Source organism: Seriola dumerili, unplaced genomic scaffold, assembly GCF_002260705.1.
Source record: "Seriola dumerili isolate Sdu_G_001 unplaced genomic scaffold, Sdu_1.0 BDQW01000449.1, whole genome shotgun sequence".
Lineage (NCBI taxonomy): Eukaryota > Metazoa > Chordata > Actinopteri > Carangiformes > Carangidae > Seriola > Seriola dumerili.
Genome location: NW_019174704.1, coordinates 855198 through 882285, shown reverse-complemented (window position 1 = coordinate 882285; position 27088 = coordinate 855198). Strand labels below are relative to the sequence as shown.

General features: G+C 35.1%; 1 protein-coding gene across 2 annotated transcripts in view; it reads right to left on the bottom strand.

The window, feature by feature from the left end:
• Positions 1 to 27088, bottom strand: part of LOC111234376 (gamma-aminobutyric acid receptor subunit beta-2) — a 71953-nt gene that overhangs the window by 4362 nt on the left and 40503 nt on the right. For both annotated transcript variants that reach the window (XM_022762437.1, XM_022762438.1), the window contains exon 6: positions 2069 to 2206. In XM_022762437.1, coding sequence (XP_022618158.1) covers positions 2069 to 2206 — 138 coding nt within the window. The remainder of the gene's footprint in view (positions 1 to 2068; positions 2207 to 27088) is intronic.

Here is a 27088-nt window from a genome sequence, read left to right as displayed (position 1 = left end):
AGAGATACAGTGTATATTTTGGATTGCCCTCAGATAAATTCAGACCTAGCAAAAAACAAACAAACCAGATAATTTGTCAGAAAATAGTGATGGCATCTGAACTCTATGGTAAAGGTATGGTTAAATTTAGACACTAAATCTTACTGATTAAGGATATGATATGTATGTTTCGATGATTAAAGGCAACCAAAGTGAGTTATTGGTAGGATATTTTTGTGTTGAAATCATTTTGTGCACCTAGTCATAACAACAGGTTAGAAAGATATTCAATGAAGAGCAGCGAATCGAGGCTGGAACCAGTGAATGTTTGGTAAATGACCAAAACAGTTGATTAATTGATACCATTATCATTGACTAGTTTTCAATAGATTGACTAATCCGCAACCAACAAGCTAATTGTGCCAGGACTCCCATCTTGTATGGTGTCTTACATGCAGTAAGACTGTGGGCTGCTCTTGCCCATCCTGAGTATGGTCCCTCATCCCTGGGTTGTCTATTGCAGAGGCACACAATTGAAGAGGTTTGATGGTTTGTCTGTTTTTTTTTTTTTTTTTTTTTTTTTTTTTTTGCTCATATCTGCTCTATTTGAAATAATCCCACTGCAGGGTTTTGGTAAGGGCAAAGTCTAATAGCGAGACACATTTCACTCCTCAGGGGAATTGGCTGTATTTTGGTTTGAGTTGCGTAACCAAATTACAACTGGATGGGGGACAATAAGCATAACCACAAGAAGGGCTAGAATGCAGTACAATATGTCACTTATTTGAAAGTTACAGAAGACGGACAAGGAAGGAGGATTCAGTCTTTTAAATGAAAGCACAACCAATCCACTAGACTCAGCTCCTCTTGGAATGCCACCACTTAGATCTGCTATTTCTGTTAGCTCATGTTAGCATGAGTCACCGAGAGAATCAATGAATTATTTCTTTATGAAGTGAGGAGACAGCTTGGGTAGAAAATAACAGGACAGAGGGGCAATGGAGAATATTTATTATTCATAAACGCAACAATGACATTGCCTATCCTTAGAGTGAAACATGACACTTATATTGGATAAATGCCCGGGCACTTGTGCTGATGTTTGCGTTTCTGTGTGACCCCCAGGTTGGTCTCTCCATATCTGAATAGACAGCACGTTAAAACGGAATCCCCCGTCAACCATATTTCTGTATTAGGTGATAAAATCGGGAACACAGCGGGGACCATGCATGTTAATGGTAAACAAACACACACACATACATACATACAAACATTGTGCATTCATCGGTAAACATTATGTTTCTAATAAGGTTGTGTGGAATATGTGACCCCCCGCAGACAAAACAAGCTCTGATTGGTGGACTCTCTACGTTCTCATTGTATTAATGTTTTGCTCTCATTCAATACAGTGGCAACCCCAGAAACCGTATTCAGCTCAACCACTGTCCCGCTTACAATTGCTTGCTTGCATGACAAATTCATGAATATGAAAATGCCGAAGAAATGAATATTTCACAGCATCAGACTGCATTCTTTCTGTTTATTGCTGTTAAATAAGTCATGGTGTCTTCTGTCTCCCAGGACAGCGCTTCATTCGAGGGTTTGTATGTGCGTTCGTACATTTACATAACATTTTGCATTTCTGGAAACTGTGTTCAGTTTTTTTTTTTTATTTTGTACGCAGACAAGTGAATGCTGCTTTTCATATCAATAAGCGCGAACAGCGAAATGAGTCAATATGTATGAGTTGCCGTATTGTCTTCCTTGCAGAAACATAACAATAATAAAATGCAATATCCCTGAAGTGGCAGAAAATAATTAAGGGTTGTTTTAATGGAATTAAAGGCCAAGTAATTAAGTGTGTGTGTGTGTGTGGGTGTATGTGTGTGCACATGTGTTAGTGTGTGTACAAACACTGAACATACATAGTCAAAGATAACATTTATTTTAGCGATAAGAATATTAGGCTGCATTGTGTTGTGCTGATGTTGCTGTTTGTGTGTTCAAACTTGTAACATTTAATTAATACAAGCAACTTGTTTTGTGACAGGAGAATTTCATGCACTTCAAACGCTGTTCAGGACGTTACCTGTGGAGAAGACGACATTCTTGGAGATGAGCTTATGATCCACAATGGAGAACTGGGGGAGTTCAATCTTGTCCACCCCCGTCACCGCGTTGTCTCCTCCTCGCCAGTAGAACTCTATGTCATCTGTAGTGTAACCATCTGAGATAGAGCACAGGAATTATATGGGACTGTTAATTGTCTGTATCGTATGTATATTTATAATCATCCCCCATCTGGATCTCGTACAGTACAGTTAATTAATCACTTAGCATGATTAGGTTCGCATTTGTCACCATTTTACATTTTGCTGACAGCAGACACAGCAATTGGTCTTTGGTCCACTGACTAACTAGAATTACCACCTTGCGGTTGTTTGCCTCCACCAGTCAGTCAAGATGCAGGAAATATGGTCACAAGCTCCCCTTCTGTTCCTGAGTTATGGCACTGGATAACGGCCAGAAAAGTGTTTTTGCAGAAACATCATGATGACATTGACTGTTTGGATATAAAATGTCATCACCTAATCATTTCATTTCATCATTATTATTATAGAATTATTATTAGACATTTGAGTGATGAATGTAATAAATGTGTGATAAATAGCATGTGAGTTTTTTTGTGAGGTTACAATGACCTTTGACCTTTGACCACTGAAATCTAATCAGTTCATCCTTGACTCCGAGTGGACGTTTGTATCAAATGTGAAGAAATTCTCTCAAGGCATTCTGAGATATCGCGCTCACAAGAATGGGACGGATGGACGGACAACCCAACACGCCTCGGGCCACGTCTGTCGCCGGCACGGAGACATAAAAATGAAAAATATGTGGTTATCCACAAGGAAAGGACGATTCTCATTGGCCGTGCTAAATGTCTTATGTGTATGCATTTACAGTATGAATGTGTTTTTAAAAAATGCTTTTTTACGACTTCTGGCTTTGGGAGTGCCAGATCCATTCAACACTTACTTTCATATACTATATAGGAGAAAAGGCATGAGCTCATTGGACTAGACAGGTGAGAATTAATGAGCTAAAGTCAGTGGACCTGACATCTAATTGCCATGACACTGTCAAGTAGCAGCTATGTCATAATTACTCAGTTCATGTGGGTGGCTCAAATCCTTGTAATTTTCTTTTTTGTGCTTTGCTGCTTTTTCAAGTACCTGTATGAATTTTTGTCACATATTAGTATTATTATTGTTTTATGTTTAAAATTATCCTCTTGCATGCTCTGCCCTCTTCTTGACCCCTCACTTGTAATAAATTCAGCGTGAAACACTCAGGACAAATGGTGCATAGTGAATTCTTTTAACTGATTTTTACTTAACCTTGATTCATGAGCACTCACACAGCTGCACAAACTCAGCTGCTCAGTGCACCTATCTATCTGTCATCTGTTTCAAAGGATTCCCTGCATCCACTTTTGATTGACCCTTGAGCAGAGGCACATGCTGATGTCTTGGAACGGTATTCTTGACAATAACTGAATTATGAAAAAGCCAGTTAAAACTATGAATTATGAAACATAGTTAAACATACCATCTTCCATAGTAACTGGTGAAACCCCTTATATATGTGACTAAATAAATGAGTCAACTTTATTATGTTTTGTCCCATGAGCAAGTAAATTATTAACACCAAGAGCAGGAATGATTAAATAACCAGGCTTGCCCTCCATTTTCACCACTAAAACCCAATAAAACCCTGCAAAGGGACAAGAAGCAAGTCCATTAATATTAATCTCAACCAAAGACCATGAAACTTGGCTCTTGCATAATCCACTGCCTACTGTCTGCTCTGGTGCAGTTGTCATGTCTGCTGACTTCAGGGCATAAGAGCATTGGTCTCAGAGAGAGAGGAGAGGAAGGAGATGAAGAGACGAGGAGAGACCGGAGACAGCTGGGGTTAGTGCACGTTTTAAGAGGAGCCACTCACCATTAAAAAGCCTGCTAAAACTCAATTAAAACAGCAATTTGAAAAGTAACTTTACAAAAAAAAGACATTCAGAATTATCACCATGTGAGCTTGTGTGCATGTGTCTAAATGGGCGTTGGAATAATAATCAAGTTGTTTTTATGGCTCCCTGCACCACAGCGGAAGTCATCATATATTATGGAAGAAAGTGGGAAGAAAGCGCCTGAAAATCAACATATACAGCTTGTTTTTAAAACATGAATGGCATTATTACTTTTCTATAACCACGTATTCTTTAGGGCTACAAAATGATAGCTTTTATACCGTAGTGCAACACAGTCAGGATGCTGTATTTTGTACATAGCAAGCTAGCAGTGCTGGATTATCTCGGCGCTCTGACAGCTCAACACGATGGGTGTATTGAAGTGTGAACTTGCTCTTCTGTGAAGGAGGAGGCCAAGACTTGCAACACACTTTCCTGCCTCAAGACAAACAACAGAATATTTTTAGTCTTACATCATAAAACTGATAAAAAGAAATGTTCAGTCTCTCTCAACGTGCATGTGTAGTGATTCCATTTTAGGCAACAGCAGGAGATGGATTAAGCGACAATCGTGGATGTTTTTCAGTATCTCAACATGCAACTTAATAATCGTCTGTGATGGTTGCAGTGCTTGTTTCGACTTTGCATGTTTGCTGCGGTGGGGATTTGCATGCATGTTTTTTTGAGTTTTCCTGAGCGATTATTGTTGTATCGTTTGATTGCATGCATGGAAGTTGACTTCTCTTTTGCATTAGTCTCCATGACCATTACTCTGTCGAATGCTGATGATGGGTAGGTTTAGCAGCTAGAAAGTGAATTAACATGTTTGATTTGCATGAGCATGTACAGTGTGTGCGTGTGTGCGTGCGTGCGTGCGTGCGTGTGTGCGTGCGCGTGTGTGTGGGATGGCGGTGATGATGAGGCCACACAGGATGATGAATAAAATCATGTTTGACAGAACAATTTAGAGGGAACTCCCACGCTGTTTCATTGATTAGTGCATAAAATATAGACCGTTATATCACACCTCCTTCCTCCTCTCCTCTCCTCTCCCTTCTCTGGTCTTGTCTCCTTTTTTCCCCAGCTCTTCCTCTCTAACATGTTCTGTTTTTATCTCCCTTTCTCCCACCGCTTTTTTCCATTTGATTGCACTCTTTCCTTCCTCTCGGATATTTCTCTGCCATAACTACTATTATGTGTCCATCCGTCTTTCACTCTACCTTCCCTCTTCCTCTCCTTCCCCCATACCCCTGCTCTCTTTAATTAATACTTGTGTGACCTATTTAGTTGCTCTGAATTATTAAAGCAGACTCTTCAGTGGCTGCTTTCAACACCCTCACACTCTGACATCTCTTGTTCCTCTTGGTGAAAATGGAGTTGGGTGCTCACAACCTTACAATATACTGGGATATTTTTCTCCAAAAAAACACTATATTTCCAAAACTTTCATGTAGTTTGGAGGGTCATTCCACATCATCATCATCATCATCATCATCATCATCATCATCATCATCATCATCATCACCTCATATCAGAGGCAATCAATAAAATCTTCAAATGAATTCCCAAGCCTATAAGGAGAAGTTAGATTAATGTGCTCTCCCAGTTAAAAAGCCTGGCAGCTGCATTTTGGACAAACTGCAGACGATTAAGTGCCTCTTGACTAAGTGTAATAGTAGTAAATTATATTAGTCGAGATGGGATGAAATAAAGGCAGGTCATGTCAGGGGCAGACAGAAGTAACTTAATTTTAGGTACATTTCCGAAGTGATAAAGCCACGACTAAATAACCTCCTCTACTTGAGGTTCAAAATTTGAATTTGAGTCATTGTGTTGAGTCCCAGAGGATGAAACCTCATTTTATTGGTAACCCACAGATCTTTCCCCTTGTGCCACCAACGGAATCACATTTCCTCTTGTACACAGGATATTGAAATTTAAAGGAGAGTGCAATTACATCTACAGCAATCACTTTCCCCAGAGAATGAATCCTTTGCTTTTATTTTACACCCCATGAGCTTTTCCTTTGGTACCACATCATATAATACATCTCAGGGTCTACAGGGCAAATTCACACAGCAACAACACTCAGACTTGTGTGTGCAAACACTTCCAGTGAAGAGGAGCGAACACGTTTGTGCAAACCTTACACATATCAGAGTCAGTTATTTGATCCAGGCCTCATATTTTTGATCGTCCAGCTAACCCAATCCACTTAACTCCATTGTTTCCACGTTATTGAGGCTGACTTTGCAATTTTGCCTTGCTCTGCTCTCATACTGAAGTTATTACGTCACAGTTTTTGGCACAGATAGATCACCCTGATACCCATCCTGCACGAAATAAAGTGAATGCAGTGAAAATGCAGTGAGAGTGAGAAGAAAACAGAAGAAAAAAAAAGAGGCATGATCTGCGATACATCACACACACAAGGGTAAGTCTTGAGTATTTCTATTAACTATGAAATGATGGAATGAGAAAAAGGGAATTAGCTCTTTGATTCCTCAGTGGCATGAGGCTTCTCTCATGGATTCCGAGGTCTCGGAGCATTGGCAGGCCAAAAATAAATGAAATTGTTCATGATAGCATCAGAGGAGATAGCAATACAATACTAAAGCTATTTAACTGGGACTCTGGCATATCTCCCTGACCAAATCTGACTCCAGGCCCTTTTTTATCAAGCTTATGAAATAATGTCTCAGTTGATTTGTTTTAATGGGCAAAGAAGGATTTTGGAGGGAGATAAAACACTGGCTTTGATATTGCTCTAGGCAAAACATAATCAGGGATAACAAAGTTTTTTTATTGTTTTTTTTTTTACTTCTAAATGATGCTCTGAAACATCATATACCTGTATTAAAACACAATTTAAAAAGCCATGTAAAAGCACTCAAAACGATCACAAAAATCATTTTATCCAACGTTCCTCACATCTATAAGGAGAGCAGGTGGCCTTTAATGCATACAGAGTTTTACAAACCACACTTTGAAATTAAAAAATGCCACAACACCCTAATCTATTCACCAAGAAGTCCAGGAAGCACGCAAAGAGTTTAGGGGAATGTATGTAAATAATGACACTTATGATACAGTATTGAAAATCGAACTACACAATTCAATCTAACCAGATACACAAAAAATCCTCACACACCCACACACAAATCACCCCCCCCCCCCCCCCACAAAACCCCCCCCCCCCCCCAACAACTGCCTGTCTCTAACTCTCCCCTGCGAGCGGAGAAGGCGACTTCTCTCTTAAATATGTCTCAGATGAATTTTTGATTCCATGCATTTCAAAGCAACTTTAATGTTATTCCTGGTGTCCAATTAAAAATGTCTTCAAACTTTTGCAGTACACAGCAAGCTGCAGACGACTGCATGCCTGGACAGGGACAGGAACATCTAAAGATAAGATAAATAAATAAGCCATGCAAGCCCAAGTGTAGAAACCATTCACACCCCAGAGGATGTGATGTGTGCGGTTTCTAAAAATGGGCTCTGATGGGCAGAGATAGCAAGAGTGAGAGATGGAGAGTGGAAACAGCTCTGTCCATATGATGTGGATCGCTGGTGCAGAAAATATAACTATTAGCTAGTAAAGATGCTGTAATGAAATGATAGTCTCATTGTGCACAGCAACTGGGTGAAATAACAATCATGGTGTGCCTTTCTCTCCCCTCTCAGTGTATACTGAAATTAACACAAATGCATGTGTCTATTGCTGACTGCAAGTTTTTCTTAATTCGTGTTTGAATTGCTTTGCTGTGCGCAATGTTTTTTTCGAAGCGCCTTCACTTCAATTCCCAATTTTGCCGTCCCCTGAGGAGCCACTTACAGTCACACATGTGCTAAAGCTAAAGCAGCTAATCAGGGCAAAAATGCTTCTGTGTAGTATTCACTGTTTAACGGCTCAGTGACCTTACACTTTGCTATGATTTATTGAAAAGGTGTGCAGCTGCTTTACTTGTGAAGTCAATGTTACATCTGTTACTAGAATCAGCTTCCTGTGATGGCAGGACTACTATACGGCACTGTATATACTGTACATTGTAAACTGCATTACTGTAACAGTGACCCAGAGATGTCAGGGATTTAACCCTTTTAAATAATGCAGCGAATGGTATTTCCTCACAGTGAGGTAAAATCTGGTGTGGCCTACTAGCTGAAGTCCTGAATTACGCATGAATTATAGAGATGCTGAGCAAGTAACAACAAAATAGATGCAGGGTGACAGGGCTTGGCTTGCAAGGTTATAAACTTAAAACCCTTATCCTCCACTACTGAACGTGAGGTTGAGGTAGTGTGGTATTAAAGCCTTACCTTGCCTGATAATAAAAATAAGACAACAAATGCTGTCTGTGTTTTTTTGTTGCTATGAAGTCCTTGGAGTTGTAACAGCATGGCAGATAACAGTCTAGTCTGATGAAGAAAGAAATGTTTTCTGTATTCTATCATATAATGTATTCATATCCAGAGAATAGAAATTCTTATAATTTATATCTATTGTAGTTATGGCCCATGTTTACAGATAAGGCAACACAGAACTCTGAGGGTAGAGTCATAATGTTCGGAAGCTCTCCCTGGATGATAAACTTAGAGAGAGAGAAGGTAGAACTGCTCATTCAGAATTAATCACACACTGTGTTTTACAGTGTTTTACAACATTATCTTTGCTATCTTAAACTTCAGGCCATATCTTCACATAAACACTCAACATTGACAGTTGCATTTTCTTTAATCAGTGATTTTAGTCCAGTCTTCGTGTTTAATTTGTCAATTTTCTGAATCAGGTTATGCAAATAAAGCAACACAAGCTCCAATGAGCACATATACCTCTGAGACCTTTAGCGACCCATGCTAATATTACAGACTTTCTAATTCATTCATTTTCATCAAGTATGCCCTCAAGTGTCGTCTTTTCTTCAGGCTAGTCATTTTGAATGATTAATTAATGGTGTCAAAATGTCAAAATTGTTTAAAATCATTGTTTCCGTGATGTTTTTCTCTGAGAACTGCTTTGTATCGTTTTATTCATGTTCCACAGGGTTATGAGATGTTGAAAACAGGTGTGTATCATTACATCTTCTTAGCTCTGACTGACAGGGCACAGGCAGGCCTGCCTAGTGCTGCTTCCTTCAACATCCCTGTTAAGATGTGCCAATCACCATCTACTGCTCTTTAAGTGGGTTGTGACACGACACATTATACCCTCTAAAATGACCATATGAACGTTCTGAAACCAATTCATACGAACATATTATGATCTGCTACCTATGTAGTAAAGGTTTCAGCAACTTGAATTAGTTGCTTAAGGTAAGTCATTAAAATAAAAATTTACAGTTGTTAGGAAACAGACCAGAGAAATTTAGTCACAAGCTACAGAGCGGGAAAAGTCCCTGTTTAGCTACTATTCCTTTCCCTCCTTTTCATTCATGTCACACGTTACAAATAGTGAACATATAGGGCCCTCTTCCACACATCGAGTCCTGGTGTGATAAAAGAGGATAAAATGGAACAGTTCCAATGGGAAGTGTTTGTGGTATTTTTTGAATTACCTTTCATTCAACAAGGAACACAACTGTCTATGGTGGGAAATAAGAACATTTTCAAAAAGATTAGTATTCAACTGAATTTGTTTGTGCCTGGTAACTCGATAATTATAACTTTCTTGTAAAAATGAGAACAATATTGTGGCTTCATCCCTCTTTGCATAAAAAAGCCATGCTGATACAGCAACTACTGTTTAGAAACAGCTTGTTATTGCGTGATTAAAAGTTGGTAATTAAACCAGGGTCAGCAATTTAACTTTTGCTTGAAAATTATTACAAAAGGTCACCATGAAGGGATAAAAGTCTGATTCTGATTCATAAATGGAAATTTTTGGATGTTATATTTAACCTGTCATAGCGTATTAAATCACAGGCATCAGTCAGTGTCTCAATACTGGGGATATTAGGAGGCATTAGAACAATCAAACTCATTGGAAACAAGCCAAAAGATGGACAAAGAGTATGAAATTAGGAGACTGGCAAACGTGTGAAAGAGGAGACGGGAGGGGGCAAGGTAAAGAGAGACAGAGTTTAAAGAAGGACAGAAGCACAAGTGGAGAAGAGGATAGTGAGAAGAAACTGGCACACTCAGGTGAGATCTACAATCATTCAAACCAGCAGAGATCCCGTTCATGCTGCTGCTCCATGAGCCCTTTGACTCTCAGGGCTCAGATGAAATGAAAGAAGGAATGTGTGTGTATTCTGCCGAGCATGTCACATTTTCAAATTCCGCATATATACACACATGTGTATGCATGCCAAGGGTGTCGGTTTAAATATGGACGGTAGGGACAGGTCTCTACCAATATTTTTGGAGGACAGAATTGTCCCTACCAATATTTAGGTGAACTCATTCGCACTATGTTTAGGGTGAAGTCATATTAGATCTTTCCAATGTGCCCCCCAAGAGGCCCGGTCTCCAAGACAACCGATTTAGGCATGCTAGCATTTGATTGGCTGAAAGGGCAGGGGGCTATCGGAGGGTTCACGCCATATGAGAATATCACAGTGGTACCTAATGTCACCAAAAAAAGGTCAGCTGCTATTATTTAACCATGTTAGCGACCAGGTACTATAGTATGATTTATTCATAGGGAGGCATCGTGACACAGACTGAGAATGTTGAGTGAACATAAAATGGTGACTTACTATACTAGGACATTTTTGTTGCCTTACTATATTATGACTTTTTATGACTTACTTTACTATGACGTTTTATGCCTTACTATACTATGATGTTTGATGCCATACTGTAATGATGTATTTTGACGTTTTATGCCATAGTATCCTATGAAGATTTTTAACTTTTCTATGACGTTTTTATGTCTTCCTATAGTATGACTGATTCAAAGGGAGGTACTATGGTACTGTGGTTAGTACTGACGCCCCAGCGTGAGAAAGTTCTTGGATCGAATGCCTTGGGCCCCCTTGGGGTTTTTGACGATTTGATGCTATACTGTACAATGAAGTTTTTTGACCTTTTCATGTCTTCCTATACTATGACATTTTTTAAATTGTTTTTATGCCTTACTATACCATGACATTTTTGGTAACTTTTATGCCATACTATACTATGATGTTTTTTGACAATTTTATGCCTTACTATAATGTGACAATTTATTGGAATTTCTATGCCCTTCTATACTATGTAACTTTTTGAGGTTTTACTACAGTATGACATTTTTATGTCTTATTAAAGTATGCTTCAAATTTAGGTAGGGAATGATTAGTACTGTTGCCCATGAGTGAAAAGGTAGAGGGTTCAAATCTTGGGTCTCAGGTTATTATTGGTCCACTTTACATGTTCTTCCAGTGCCTGCTTGAGTTTGACGATTTTTTCCGTTTTTATGCCTTACTAAACTATGTTGTTTTTTGATGTTTTTTGCCATACTATACTATGATGTTTTTTTTGACGATTTTATGCCTTACTATAATGTGACAATTTTTTGGAATTTCTATGCCCTTCTATACTATGACTTTTTTGATGTTTTTTTGCCATACTATACTATGACATTTTTTGACAATTCTTTGCCTTACAATACTATGACGTTTTTTGACCTTTTTATGCCTCACTATACCAAGACATTTTGTGCCGTATTATACTGTGACATTTCTTGACATTTTTATGCCTTACTATACTATGATATTTTTTGATGTTTTTTGCCATACAATAATATGACGTTTTTTGACAATTTTTCGCCTTACAATACTATGACGTTTTTTGACCTTTTTATGCCTTACTATAGCAAGATATTTTATGCCTTATTATACTGTGACGTTTTTTGATGTTTTTAGCCATACAATACTATGATGTTTTTTTATGTTTTTTTGCCATACTATACTATGATATTTTTTATGTTTTTTGCCATACAATACTATGACGTTTTTTGATGTTTTTTGCCATACAATAATATGACGTTTTTTGACCTTTTTATGCCTTACGATAGCAAGATATTTTATGCCTTATTATACTGTGACGTTTTTTGACGATTTTTCGCCTTACAATACTATGACGTTTTTGATGTTTTTTTGCCATACTATACTATGACATTTTTTGACGATTTTATGCCTTACTATAGCAAGACATTTCATGCCTTATTATACTGGGACATTTTTTTATGTTTTTTGCCGTACAATACTATGACGTTTTTCATGTTTTTTGCCATACTATACTATGACATTTTTTGATGTTTTTATGCCTTCCTATACTATGATGTTTTTTGACATTTTTTTGCCTTACTATACTATGACGTTTTTTGAAGTTTTTATGCCTTACTATATACTAATACGTTTTTTGACATTTTTTTGCCATACTATACTATGATATTTTTTGATGTTTTTATGCCTTCCTATACTATGATGTTTTTTGACATTTTTTTGCCTTACTATACTATGACGTTTTTTGATGTTTTGATGCCTTACTACAGTAAGACATTTTATGCATTATTATACTGTCATTTTTTGACGTTTTCATGCCTTTCTATACTATGACGTTTTTTGATGTTTTTTTGCCATACTATACTATGACGTTTTTTGATGTTTTTTTTGCCATACTATACTATGACATTTTTTGACGATTTTATGCCTTAATATACTATGATGTTTTTTAACGTTTTGATGCCTTACTATAGTAAGACATTTTATGCATTATTATACTGTAATTTTTTGACGTTTTCATGCCTTACTATACTTTCATGTTTTTTGATGTTTTTTGCCATACAATACTATGACGTTTTTTGATGTTTTTTTACTATGCTATACTATGACGTTTTTTGGAATTTTTATGCCTTACTATACTGTGATGTTTCTTGACGTTTTGATGCCTTACTATAGTATGACACTTAATGCCTTATTATACTGTGACGTTTTTTGACGTTTTTATTCCTCACTATATACTATGACGTTTTTTGGAATTTTTATGCCTTACTATACTGTGACGTTTTTTGACGATTTTATGCCTTACTATAATGTAACAATTTTTTGGAATTTCTATGCCCTTCTATACCATGTAATTTTTTTAGGTTTTAAAACAGTATGACGTTTTTATCAGTTACTAAAGTATGTGTTAAGTTTTGGTAGGGAACATGGTACAATGGTTACTGCTGTTGCCCAAGGGTGGGAAGGTTGAGGGTTCAAATCCCGGGTGTCAGGTTGATATTGTCCACTTACATGTTCTTCCAGTGCCTGCTTGGGTTCCTTCATAGTGCTTCAGCCTTACTTTACTGTGACAATTTTATGCTTTAATATACAGTACTGTGACATTTTTTGACATTTTTATGCCTTACTAAACTATGACGTTTTTTGATGTTTTTTTGCCATACTATACTATAGCATTTTTTGACGATCTTTTGCCTTACTATACTATGATGTTTCTTGACATTTTGATGCCTTACTATAGTATGACAGTTAATGCCTTATTATACTGTGACGTTTTTTGACGTTTTTATTCCTCACTATATACTATGACGTTTTTTGGAATTTTTATGCCTTACTATACTGTGACGTTTTTTGACGATTTTATGCCTTACTATAATGTAACAATTTTTTGGAATTTCTATGCCCTTCTATACCATGTGATTTTTTGAGGTTTTAAAACAGTATGACATTTTTATGAGTCACTAAAGTATATATTAAATCTTGGCAGGGAACATGGGACGATGGTTAGTACTGTTGCCCAAGGGTGTGAAGGTTGAGGGTTCGAATCCCGGGTGTCAGGTTGATATTGGTCCACTTTACATCTTCTTCCAGTGCCTGCTTGGGTTCCTTCATAGTGCTTCAGCCTTACTTTACTGTGACAATTTTATGCTTTAATATACAGTACTGTGACATTTTTTGACATTTTTCTGCCTAACTAAACTATGACGTTTTTTGATGTTTTTTTTGCCATACTATACTATAGCATTTTTTGACGATTTTATGCCTTACTATAATGTGACAATTTATTGGAATTCCGATGCCCTTCTATACTATGTAACTTTTTTAGGTTTTACTACAGTATGACGTTTTTATGTATTACTAAAGTAAACATCATGTTTCAGTAGGAAACATGGTACAATGGTTAGTACTCTTGCCCAAGCGTGAAGAGATTGAGGGTTCAAATCCTGGGTGTACAGTTGTTGTTGTTGGTCCACTTTACATGTTCTTCCAGTGCCTGCTCGGGTTCCCTCATAGTACTTCAGCCTTACTTTACTGTGATGTTTTTGTGCCCTACTAAACCATGTTGTTTTTTGATGTTTTTTTTTCCATACTATACTAAGATGTTTTTTTGGATGATTTTATGCCTTACTATAATGTGACAATTTATTGGAATTTCTATGCCCTTCTATTTTATCGAGCTTTTTGAGGTTTTACTATAGTAGGACGTTTTTATGGCTAAAGAAAGTATGCTTTGTTTTGTCATGAGGCATCATGGTACAATGGTTAGCACTGTTGCCCCAGAGTAAGAAGGTCAAGGGTTCGAGTACAGGGTATGGGCAAAAATTTTGTCGACTTTAAATGTTCTTCCAGTGCCTGCTTGGGTTCCTTCAGTACTTCAGCCTTACTTTACGGGAGGATTGTATACCTTACAAGACAATTATGTTTTTTGAAATTTTTATGCCTTTCTATACGATGAAGTTTTTTGACTTTTTTTATGCCATACAATACTACGAAGTTTTTTTGACAATTTTATGCCTTAGTATAATGTGACACTTTTTTGGAATTTCTATGCCCTTCTACACAATGGAATTTTTTGAGGTTTTACTACAGTATGACGTTTTTATGCCTTACTAAAGTATGCTTCAAATTTAGGTAGGGAATATGGTACAATGGTTAGTACTGTTGCCCATGAGTGAAAGGGTTGAGGGTTTGAGTCCTGGGTTTCAGGTTATTATTGGTCCACTTTACATGTTCTTTCAGTGCCTGCTTGGGTTCGACAATTTTTTCCGTTTTTATGCCTATGTTGTTTCTTTGATGTTTTTTGCCATACTATACTATGATGTTTTTTGACAATTCTTTGCCTTACAATGCTATGATGTTTTCTGACCTTTTTATGCCTCGCTATAGCAAGACATTTTGTGCCATATTATACGGTGACATTTTTTGATGTTTTTTTCCATACAATACTATGATGTTTTTTGACCTTTTTATGCCGTATTATAGCAAAACATTTCATGCATTATTATACTGTGACATTTCTTGACGTTTTTATGCCTTACTATACATAGCCTATTTTTTGATGTTTTTTTGCCATACTATACTATGACGTTTTTTCATGTTTTTTTGCCATACAATACTATGACATTTTTTGACAATTTTTTGCCNTGATGTTTTTTGACCTTTTTATGCCGTATTATAGCAAAACATTTCATGCATTATTATACTGTGACATTTCTTGACGTTTTTATGCCTTACTATACATAGCCTATTTTTTGATGTTTTTTTGCCATACTATACTATGACGTTTTTTCATGTTTTTTTGCCATACAATACTATGACGTTTTTTGACAATTTTTTGCCTTACTATAGTAAGACATTTTATGCCTTATTATACTGTTATTTTTTGACGTTTTCATGCCTTTCTATACTATGACGTTTTCTGATGTTTTTTTGCCATACTATACTATGACGTTTTTTGATGTTTTTTGCCATACAATACTATGACGTTTTTTGACGATTTTTCGCCTCAAAATACTATGACGTTTTTTGACCTTTTTATGCCTTACTATAGTAAGACATTTCATGCATTATTATACTGTGACATTTCTTGACGTTTTTATGCCTTACTATACATAGCCTATTTTTTGATGTTTTTTTGCCATACTATACTATGACGTTTTTTGATGTTTTTTTGCCATACAATACTATGACGTTTTTTGACAATTTTTTGCCTTACTATAGTAAGACATTTTATGCCTTATTATACTGTTATTTTTTGACGTTTTCATGCCTTTCTATACTATGACGTTTTTTGATGTTTTTTTGCCATACTATACTATGACGTTTTTTGATGTTTTTTGCCATACAATACTATGACGTTTTTTGACGATTTTTCGCCTCAAAATACTATGACGTTTTTTGACCTTTTTATGCCTTACTATAGTAAGACATTTCATGCATTATTATACTGTGACATTTCTTGACGTTTTTATGCCTTACTATACATAGCCTATTTTTTGATGTTTTTTTGCCATACTATACTATGACGTTTTTTCATGTTTTTTTGCCATACAATACTATGACGTTTTTTGACAATTTTTTGCCTTACTATAGTAAGACATTTTATGCCTTATTATACTGTTATTTTTTGACGTTTTCATGCCTTTCTATACTATGACGTTTTCTGATGTTTTTTTGCCATACTATACTATGACGTTTTTTGATGTTTTTTGCCATACAATACTATGACGTTTTTTGACGATTTTTCGCCTCAAAATACTATGACGTTTTTTGACCTTTTTATGCCTTACTATAGTAAGACATTTCATGCATTATTATACTGTGACATTTCTTGACGTTTTTATGCCTTACTATACATAGCCTATTTTTTGATGTTTTTTTGCCATACTATACTATGACGTTTTTTGATGTTTTTTTGCCATACAATACTATGACGTTTTTTGACAATTTTTTGCCTTACTATAGTAAGACATTTTATGCCTTATTATACTGTTATTTTTTGACGTTTTCATGCCTTTCTATACTATGACGTTTTCTGATGTTTTTTTGCCATACTATACTATGACGTTTTTTGATGTTTTTTGCCATACAATACTATGACGTTTTTTGACGATTTTTCGCCTCAAAATACTATGACGTTTTTTGACCTTTTTATGCCTTACTATAGTAAGACATTTCATGCATTATTATACTGTGACATTTCTTGACGTTTTTATGCCTTACTATACATAGCCTATTTTTTGATGTTTTTTTGCCATACTATACTATGACGTTTTTTGATGTTTTTTTGCCATACAATACTATGACGTTTTTTGACAATTTTTTGCCTTACTATAGTAAGACATTTTATGCCTTATTATACTGTTATTTTTTGACGTTTTCATGCCTTTCTATACTATGACGTTTTCTGATGTTTTTTTGCCATACTATACTATGACGTTTTTTGATGTTTTTTGCCATACAATACTATGACGTTTTTTGACGATTTTTCGCCTCAAAATACTATGACGTTTTTTGACCTTTTTATGCCTTACTATAGTAAGACATTTCATGCATTATTATACTGTGACATTTCTTGACGTTTTTATGCCTTACTATACATAGCCTATTTTTTGATGTTTTTTTGCCATACTATACTATGACGTTTTTTGATGTTTTTTTGCCATACAATACTATGACGTTTTTTGACAATTTTTTGCCTTACTATAGTAAGACATTTTATGCCTTATTATACTGTTATTTTTTGACGTTTTCATGCCTTTCTATACTATGACGTTTTTTGATGTTTTTTTGCCATACTATACTATGACGTTTTTTGATGTTTTTTGCCATACAATACTATGACGTTTTTTGACGATTTTTCGCCTCAAAATACTATGACGTTTTTTGACCTTTTTATGCCTTACTATAGTAAGACATTTCATGCATTATTATACTGTGACATTTCTTGACGTTTTTATGCCTTACTATACATAGCCTATTTTTTGATGTTTTTTTGCCATACTATACTATGACGTTTTTTGATGTTTTTTTGCCATACAATACTATGACGTTTTTTGACAATTTTTTGCCTTACTATAGTAAGACATTTTATGCCTTATTATACTGTTATTTTTTGACGTTTTCATGCCTTTCTATACTATGACGTTTTCTGATGTTTTTTTGCCATACTATACTATGACGTTTTTTGATGTTTTTTGCCATACAATACTATGACGTTTTTTGACGATTTTTCGCCTCAAAATACTATGACGTTTTTTGACCTTTTTATGCCTTACTATAGTAAGACATTTCATGCATTATTATACTGTGACATTTCTTGACGTTTTTATGCCTTACTATACATAGCCTATTTTTTGATGTTTTTTTGCCATACTATACTATGACGTTTTTTGATGTTTTTTTGCCATACAATACTATGACGTTTTTTGACAATTTTTTGCCTTACTATAGTAAGACATTTTATGCCTTATTATACTGTTATTTTTTGACGTTTTCATGCCTTTCTATACTATGACGTTTTCTGATGTTTTTTTGCCATACTATACTATGACGTTTTTTGATGTTTTTTGCCATACAATACTATGACGTTTTTTGACGATTTTTCGCCTCAAAATACTATGACGTTTTTTGACCTTTTTATGCCTTACTATAGTAAGACATTTCATGCATTATTATACTGTGACATTTCTTGACGTTTTTATGCCTTACTATACATAGCCTATTTTTTGATGTTTTTTTGCCATACTATACTATGACGTTTTTTGATGTTTTTTTGCCATACAATACTATGACGTTTTTTGACAATTTTTTGCCTTACTATAGTAAGACATTTTATGCCTTATTATACTGTTATTTTTTGACGTTTTCATGCCTTTCTATACTATGACGTTTTCTGATGTTTTTTTGCCATACTATACTATGACGTTTTTTGATGTTTTTTGCCATACAATACTATGACGTTTTTTGACGATTTTTCGCCTCAAAATACTATGACGTTTTTTGACCTTTTTATGCCTTACTATAGTAAGACATTTCATGCATTATTATACTGTGACATTTCTTGACGTTTTTATGCCTTACTATACATAGCCTATTTTTTGATGTTTTTTTGCCATACTATACTATGACGTTTTTTGATGTTTTTTTGCCATACAATACTATGACGTTTTTTGACAATTTTTTGCCTTACTATAGTAAGACATTTTATGCCTTATTATACTGTTATTTTTTGACGTTTTCATGCCTTTCTATACTATGACGTTTTCTGATGTTTTTTTGCCATACTATACTATGACGTTTTTTGATGTTTTTTGCCATACAATACTATGACGTTTTTTGACGATTTTTCGCCTCAAAATACTATGACGTTTTTTGACCTTTTTATGCCTTACTATAGTAAGACATTTCATGCATTATTATACTGTGACATTTCTTGATGTTTTTATGCCTTACTATACATAGCCTATTTTTTGATGTTTTTTTGCCATACTATACTATGACGTTTTTTGATGTTTTTTTGCCATACAATACTATGACGTTTTTTGACAATTTTTTGCCTTACTATAGTAAGACATTTTATGCCTTATTATACTGTTATTTTTTGACGTTTTCATGCCTTTCTATACTATGACGTTTTCTGATGTTTTTTTGCCATACTATACTATGACGTTTTTTGATGTTTTTTGCCATACAATACTATGACGTTTTTTGACGATTTTTCGCCTCAAAATACTATGACGTTTTTTGACCTTTTTATGCCTTACTATAGTAAGACATTTCATGCATTATTATACTGTGACATTTCTTGACGTTTTTATGCCTTACTATACATAGCCTATTTTTTGATGTTTTTTTGCCATACTATACTATGACGTTTTTTCATGTTTTTTTGCCATACAATACTATGACGTTTTTTGAAAATTTTTTGCCTTACTATAGTAAGTCATTTTATGCCTTATTATACTGTTATTTTTTGACGTTTTCATGCCTTTCTATACTATGACGTTTTTTTATGTTTTTTTGCCATACTATACTATGATGTTTTTTGATGATTTTTCGCCTTACAATAATATGACGTTTTTTGACGTTTTTATGCCTTACTATACTGTGATATTTTTTGATATTTTTTGGCCATACTATACTATGACGTTTTTTGATGTTTTTTTACCATACTTTACTATGACATTTTTCCATGTTTTTTTGCCATACAATACTATGACGTTTTTTGACAATTTTTTGCCTTACTATAGAAAGACATTTTATGCCTTATTATACTGTTATTTTTTGACGTTTTCATGCCTTTCTATACTATGACGTTTTTTCATGTTTTTTTGCCATACTATACTATGACGTTTTTTGATGTTTTTTGCCATACAATACTATGACGTTTTTTGACGATTTTTCGCCTCAAAATACTATGACGTTTTTTGACCTTTTTATGCCTTACTATAGTAAGACATTTCATGCATTATTATACTGTGACATTTCTTGACGTTTTTATGCCTTACTATACATAGCCTATTTTTTGATGTTTTTTTGCCATACTATACTATGACGTTTTTTCATGTTTTTTTGCCATACAATACTATGACGTTTTTCGAAAATTTTTTGCCTTACTATAGTAAGTCATTTTATGCTTTATTATACTGTTATTTTTTGACGTTTTCATGCCTTTCTATACTATGACGTTTTTTTATGTTTTTTTGCCATACTATACTATGATGTTTTTTGATGATTTTTCGCCTTACAATAATATGACGTTTTTTGACGTTTTTATGCCTTACTATACTGTGATATTTTTTGATATTTTTTGGCCATACTATACTATGACGTTTTTTGATGTTTTTTTACCATACTTTACTATGACATTTTTCCATGTTTTTTTGCCATACAATACTATAACGTTTTTTGACAATTTTTTGCCTTACTATAGGAAGACATCTTATGCCTTATTATACTGTTATTTTTTGACGTTTTCATGCCTTTCTATACTATGACGTTTTCTGATGTTTTTTTGCCATACTATACTATGACGTTTTTTCATGTTTTTTTGCCATACAATACTATGACGTTTTTTGACCATTTTTTGCCGTACTATAGTAAGACATTTTTGACGTTTTCATGCCTTTCTATACTATGACGTTTTCTGATGTTTTTTTGCCATACTATACTATGACGTTTTTTCATGTTTTTTTGCCATACAATACTATGACGTTTTTTGACCATTTTTTGCCGTACTATAGTAAGACATTTTTGACGTTTTCATGCCTTTCTATACTATGACGTTTTCTGATGTTTTTTTGCCATACTATACTATGACGTTTTTTCATGTTTTTTTGCCATACAATACTATGACGTTTTTTGACCATTTTTTGCCGTACTATAGTAAGACATTTTTGACGTTTTCATGCCTTTCTATACTATGACGTTTTCTGATGTTTTTTTGCCATACTATACTATGACGTTTTTTCATGTTTTTTTGCCATACAATACTATGACGTTTTTTGACCATTTTTTGCCGTACTATAGTAAGACATTTTTGACGTTTTCATGCCTTTCTATACTATGACGTTTTCTGATGTTTTTTTGCCATACTATACTATGACGTTTTTTCATGTTTTTTTGCCATACAATACTATGACGTTTTTTGACCATTTTTTGCCGTACTATAGTAAGACATTTTTGACGTTTTCATGCCTTTCTATACTATGACGTTTTCTGATGTTTTTTTGCCATACTATACTATGACGTTTTTTCATGTTTTTTTGCCATACAATACTATGACGTTTTTTGACCATTTTTTGCCGTACTATAGTAAGACATTTTTGACGTTTTCATGCCTTTCTATACTATGACGTTTTCTGATGTTTTTTTGCCATACTATACTATGACGTTTTTTCATGTTTTTTTGCCATACAATACTATGACGTTTTTTGACAATTTTTTGCCTTACTATAGTAAGACATTTTATGCCTTATTATACCGTGAAATTTCTTGACATTTTTATGCCTTACTATACTATGATATTTTTTTATGTTTTTTGCCATACTATACAATGACGTTTTTTGATAATTTTATGTCTTACTATACTATGACATTTTTTTACCTTTTTATGCCTTACCATAGTAAGACATTTCATGCCTCATTATACTTTAACATTTTTTTGACGATTTAATGCCTTACTATGCTATGATGTTTTTTGGAATTTTTATGCCTTACTATAGTAATACATTTTATGCATCATTATACCGTGAAATTTCTTGACGTTTTTATGCCTTACTATACTATAATTTTATTTGACGATTTTATGCCTTACTATAATACTGTTACTATAATATGAAGTTTTTTGACCTTCTTATGACTTACTGTAGTAAGACAATTATTTCTTACTATATTATACATTTTTTGCCTTACTATAGCATAACGTTTTTTAATGTTTTTCTCAAATACTATACTATGACATTTTTTGATGTTTTTTTGCATTACTATAGTATGACAATTTATGCCCTAATATTCTGTGATATTTCCTGGAATTTTTATGCCTTACTATAGTAGGACAATTTATGCATTATTATACTGTCATTTTTTGACGTTTTCATGCCTTACATATATATATATATATATATATGCCTCACTATAGTATGAATTTTCTTGATGTTTTTTTGCCATACTATACTATGACGTTCTTCGATGGTTTTTTGTCTTACTATACTATGACGTTTTATGCCTTCGGATAGTAATACATTTTATGCCTTATTTTACTGTGACATTTCTTGATTTTTTTATTCCTTACTATACTATGACATTTTTTGATATTTTTTTGCCATACTATGCTGTGATATTTCATGCCTCATTTTCACAACCCTCCTGTGATTGTCAGAGTTTCCCGTTGTTTTTATGCCTTACTATAGTACAACAATATATGCTCTACTATACTGTGATATTTTTTGGAATTTTTATGCCTTTCTATACTATGAAGGTTTTTGATGTTTTTATGCCATACTTTTATGTGACAATTTTGATGATTTTATGCCTTCCCATAGTATGACTTTTTATGGCAAATTATACTATGAAGTTTGCTGATGATTTCATGCCTTAATATAATATGACATTTTTTGATGTTTTTATGCCTTACTATGCTGTGATATTTCATGCCTCATTTTCACAACCCCCCTGTGATTGTCAGAGTTTCCCGTTGTTTTGTGTTTGTTTTCCCTGTCTTTCTTACCCTGTGTCCCCTCCCCCTTGTCTTTTTGTGTGTGCGTGTACTTCCTAGATAAGAACCTCAGCTCTCCACTCACTCGTTGCCAGATTGTTCCGCTCTCTATGTGGTAACACTATTTAAACACTTTAGTGTGAATTCTGACTTCTCATTGTCTTGGATGTATCCTCACCTTACTTCACACCTGCTCCAGTTCTGCTGCCTGCTCTTGTTGAAACTGTCTGCTGTGCCACCATTTCCAGCCATGCTGCTCACCTGCTGCTCCCAGTTGAACAACTCACCTGCTCCATGCCAGTCATCCAATTCCACACTCCTCCTGCAACCTGGATCCTTTGCCCCACAACATTCCCTTAGAATTCTCTCCTTCACTCATTGAACAGTTGCCAATAGGCAACTTTTATTACTACACCACTGGTTGTTTCTTTGTCTGAATCTATATTGGGGTCCAAACAGCATTTTAACCAGAACGTAACACCATATGATATTTTGATTTTGATGATTATGATTATGATTGCCTTTTCCTATGACGTCTTATGCCTTACTATACTATGAAATTTTTATACCTTACTATAATTTGACAATTTTATGCCTTTCTATACTATGACGTTTTTTGACGTTTTTATGCCTTACTACACTTTGACAATTTTATGCCTTACTATGGATGTATATGTATGTAACATGTCTGTAATATAAATAGACATACTAAAATACATGTTTCTATTAGCTAGACATACTGTATATGTCATTATATGATATTGTTACAATGTCTAACAGGTTTCATATGTATTTTTTATATAGGCTATAATTTAAATATATATATGATTTTACTTCATATGTACACATTTCATATATGGAAATTCAACACATGTACATATATTATATTCGCGTATGGACATCCCTGAATGTAAATTCAGATCTTATATGTTACGATATGTTGATGGTATTAAAAAGCCAACCTCTTTGTTTTGGAGGGATGTCGGGGTTGTTGTGTCCCTACCAATGTTGAAACCAACCCTACACCCTAGATGCATGCATGTATGGACACACACACAGCCACAGTTGCTGCTCCCCACCCAGTGTGTTTTAAACTTGGTGGGAAAAAGGCCTGTCACCAAATTAAAAGAGAGAGATGTGTGCTTGGGGTGCTGATGACTTGCTGTGTTGTGAGGCACACTCATTTGCAAACAGCCAATGTCCCATTCTATCTCCCCCTCAATTGCCTGCCATCACTCCCTGAACTATGTTCAAACCGTTAGTTTAAATGGACACTGCACAGTATGAAGTAACGTTATTTGCAGTTACAAGCTCTGCCCCATCTTACCAGAGACATTGCAGATTCCCAATTAGGTTTGATTAAGGCATTTTTGTGGGCTGGTCCCCTCGGTAAGAGAAACTATAGATGAAAGGCAGTCTTGTGTATAGTCGTGTTAGCATGAAGGTCATCCAGCACACTACTACTTCAATACTTCCTTATTTTCTCTTGATGGTCTGTCATGTCATGTGAAGCACTGATGTTTTTAAATGTGAAACGCAGAAAATGAGAGGTTTCTTTGCTGTTCTTCTTATGGGTAAGAAGGCCAAAAATACTGTTTTTCCACATATAGAAAATGTCTTTTTTTCTGGCAGAGCAGTTCTTTGCTCTGAGTGAACAGAAAAAATTGGATGAGTAAACACTTTTTAACATAAAATGAAAAATAAGAATGATAGGTCTAAGGGTATCATATTAATGATTCCTACAGATACAACAGGTATAACTGTAAGATGTATTATTAAGCATGTTTTCAAGGTCATCACAATAACAATGGTCATGGGCATTGGACTCCCTTTCTCCTATCTGGAGGTGAAATAACTGTAGGTGCATTTACATTAACCTGCTTAAATCACAATTTGAAATTGTCTAATTCAAAACAGGTAATTTAAACAAGTAAATGTTACAAAAAATGTATACGCTCACATTAGTTGGTTTGTCTTGATAAAGCAGTATTTTGCAAAATTGAAATGGAAACACTTGCCCCAGGAAGTCAGTTCCAATGTCAGACTGCTGGAAATCTGTTGTCATGTTTAATTGGAATGATGTCACGAGATGAGGAAACACAGCTTTATTCGCATAACATCTTTCAATGGAAACACAGACCATTCACCAACAGTGTTTTGTCAACTTTAAGAATATTTCTTCTATTTTGTGCAAAACTGCACTGGTAACCCAGCTTATGACCAATTTGACTAATCACAAGTCATATGTAAAGTCAGAAGTGTAGAATTGTAGAGATCATTTTCTGTCAACCTGCTGTGCTTTTTTTAAAATTGCAGTATAGTAAGAAAGGGTCAAAGGGTGTTTGAATCCTTAGGAAAATCAAAGAAAATGATTATCACTAAAGGCCTCTCCACAGTGGCCCCTCGAGACAGTGAAAAAAGAAATAGAATAGGAAAATGTCTGGTACTTCAATCCATGTTGAAAGTCCTATTGTAGAGGCCTGAGAAACATCCTCTAACAGATTTGTGCCAGATCATTGGGGACACTGGTCCCCAGTTTCAGGTTCACTGAGAAGTTAAAGACAAGCATAAGACCCTCTGCCACTGGACAACTCCTTATCTAAACACTCTTACTCTTGCACAACGCATTCTTAAGTGGCAATGATGGGCAGACTGGGTAGGAGTAAAGGGTAGTGATGTTGTATCTTTGATGGACAGTTTGAATTTGATAAGGAGCTGTGGTGCCAGCTGTACTGTCATCAGTAAAGGAGAGAGAGAGGCCTGCAGCTGGCCTGAGGTGACCTTGTCAAACCTGCTGAATAGGAGGTTTAATTGGTTTGCCCTCCTCCTGGTTCATTTCAACCATTTGGTCTAAGGGCTTATACATAGAAAATGTTTCTCATTGCATTCCCCATCTCTTTCACACTAATATGCCACAGCTTGATTTCAATTCCCTCCCTGTTGGTGTTCTCTCCTCCCTAATTTTTTTTGTTGCCTTTTCTGTGTCTTTGGGCAATTATACTGCCAACCTAACTGTAAGCCCAGATGGCCCCCATTTAGTGTATTGAGGATGGATAAAATGTGTGGTTTGATTCAGTGTTTGATATCAACAAACTGATTCTATAATTCCCACAAAATCTGCAGTGCAGTTGAGTCTTATGTGTGCATCATGCACCAAGCAAAACACATTCTGGTCCATTAGCTGACTACCTTACAGTGGAGCCTTCATGCATTATTGTAACCACACTTTGACAGAACCAATTGCAACAGGCTGCTACTGTATAAATGGTCTGTGTCTGGGAACAGAACATTTTTTAAAGTGGTTATGGAGCTGTGTGCATCTTTATCCATGTATACAGAATGTTCCAGGTGTTATTCTCACATTAAAGGGGACATATTATACTCCTTTTCAACAAGTTTAAATAAGTCTCAGAGGTCCCCAAAACATGTCTTTGAAGTTTCTTGCTAAAAAATCCACTCCGATCCTATATTTCAGCATGCCTGTAAACCCCTCTTTTTCAGCGCTGTTCAGAACAGGCTGTTTCTGTGTCTGTAGCTTTAAATGCAAATGAGCTGTGCCTGACCACGCCCCTCTCCGGAAGGGGATGCGGCTTGCGCTTCTGGCACCGTGCTGTAATGTTTACGGTGACCGTGACTGGTGACCTGGGTCAGAAGCGACTGCTACAGGTGTTCAATGTCGAGACTAGTAATATTAATAGATGCTGACAAATTAAATAATTTTTATTTTATTAATTTTTATCCATGTTTTGAGCAGAGATGCTCATCATGACATCTTCCTTTATGTAGTAAATTTATTTTGTGTATTACAATGAAAGCTGTAAATCAGCATAAACATGTCTGTTAGCAACATTAATCTTTAGTCAAAGACAAGGCTGTGCAGTGTTTTCTATACTACACTGTTTTCAAGCTCCGCATTATATGCAATAAGTGACATGTTATAAATTACCTATGTTATATGCACTTGATATGTAGCCAAGCTTACTTCTTACCCACCTTAGCTCCACTGTTAGTCAGTTTTTGAATTTCATAAGCTTTATATTCTGATGAATGTTACCTATTTTTTCTATATTTTGGATAGGTGCTCCTGTGGAAACTGTGCAACCATGCCCACAGAAACTGAGACTATCTGCTGCTAGGAGATACCACAGGTAGCATTCT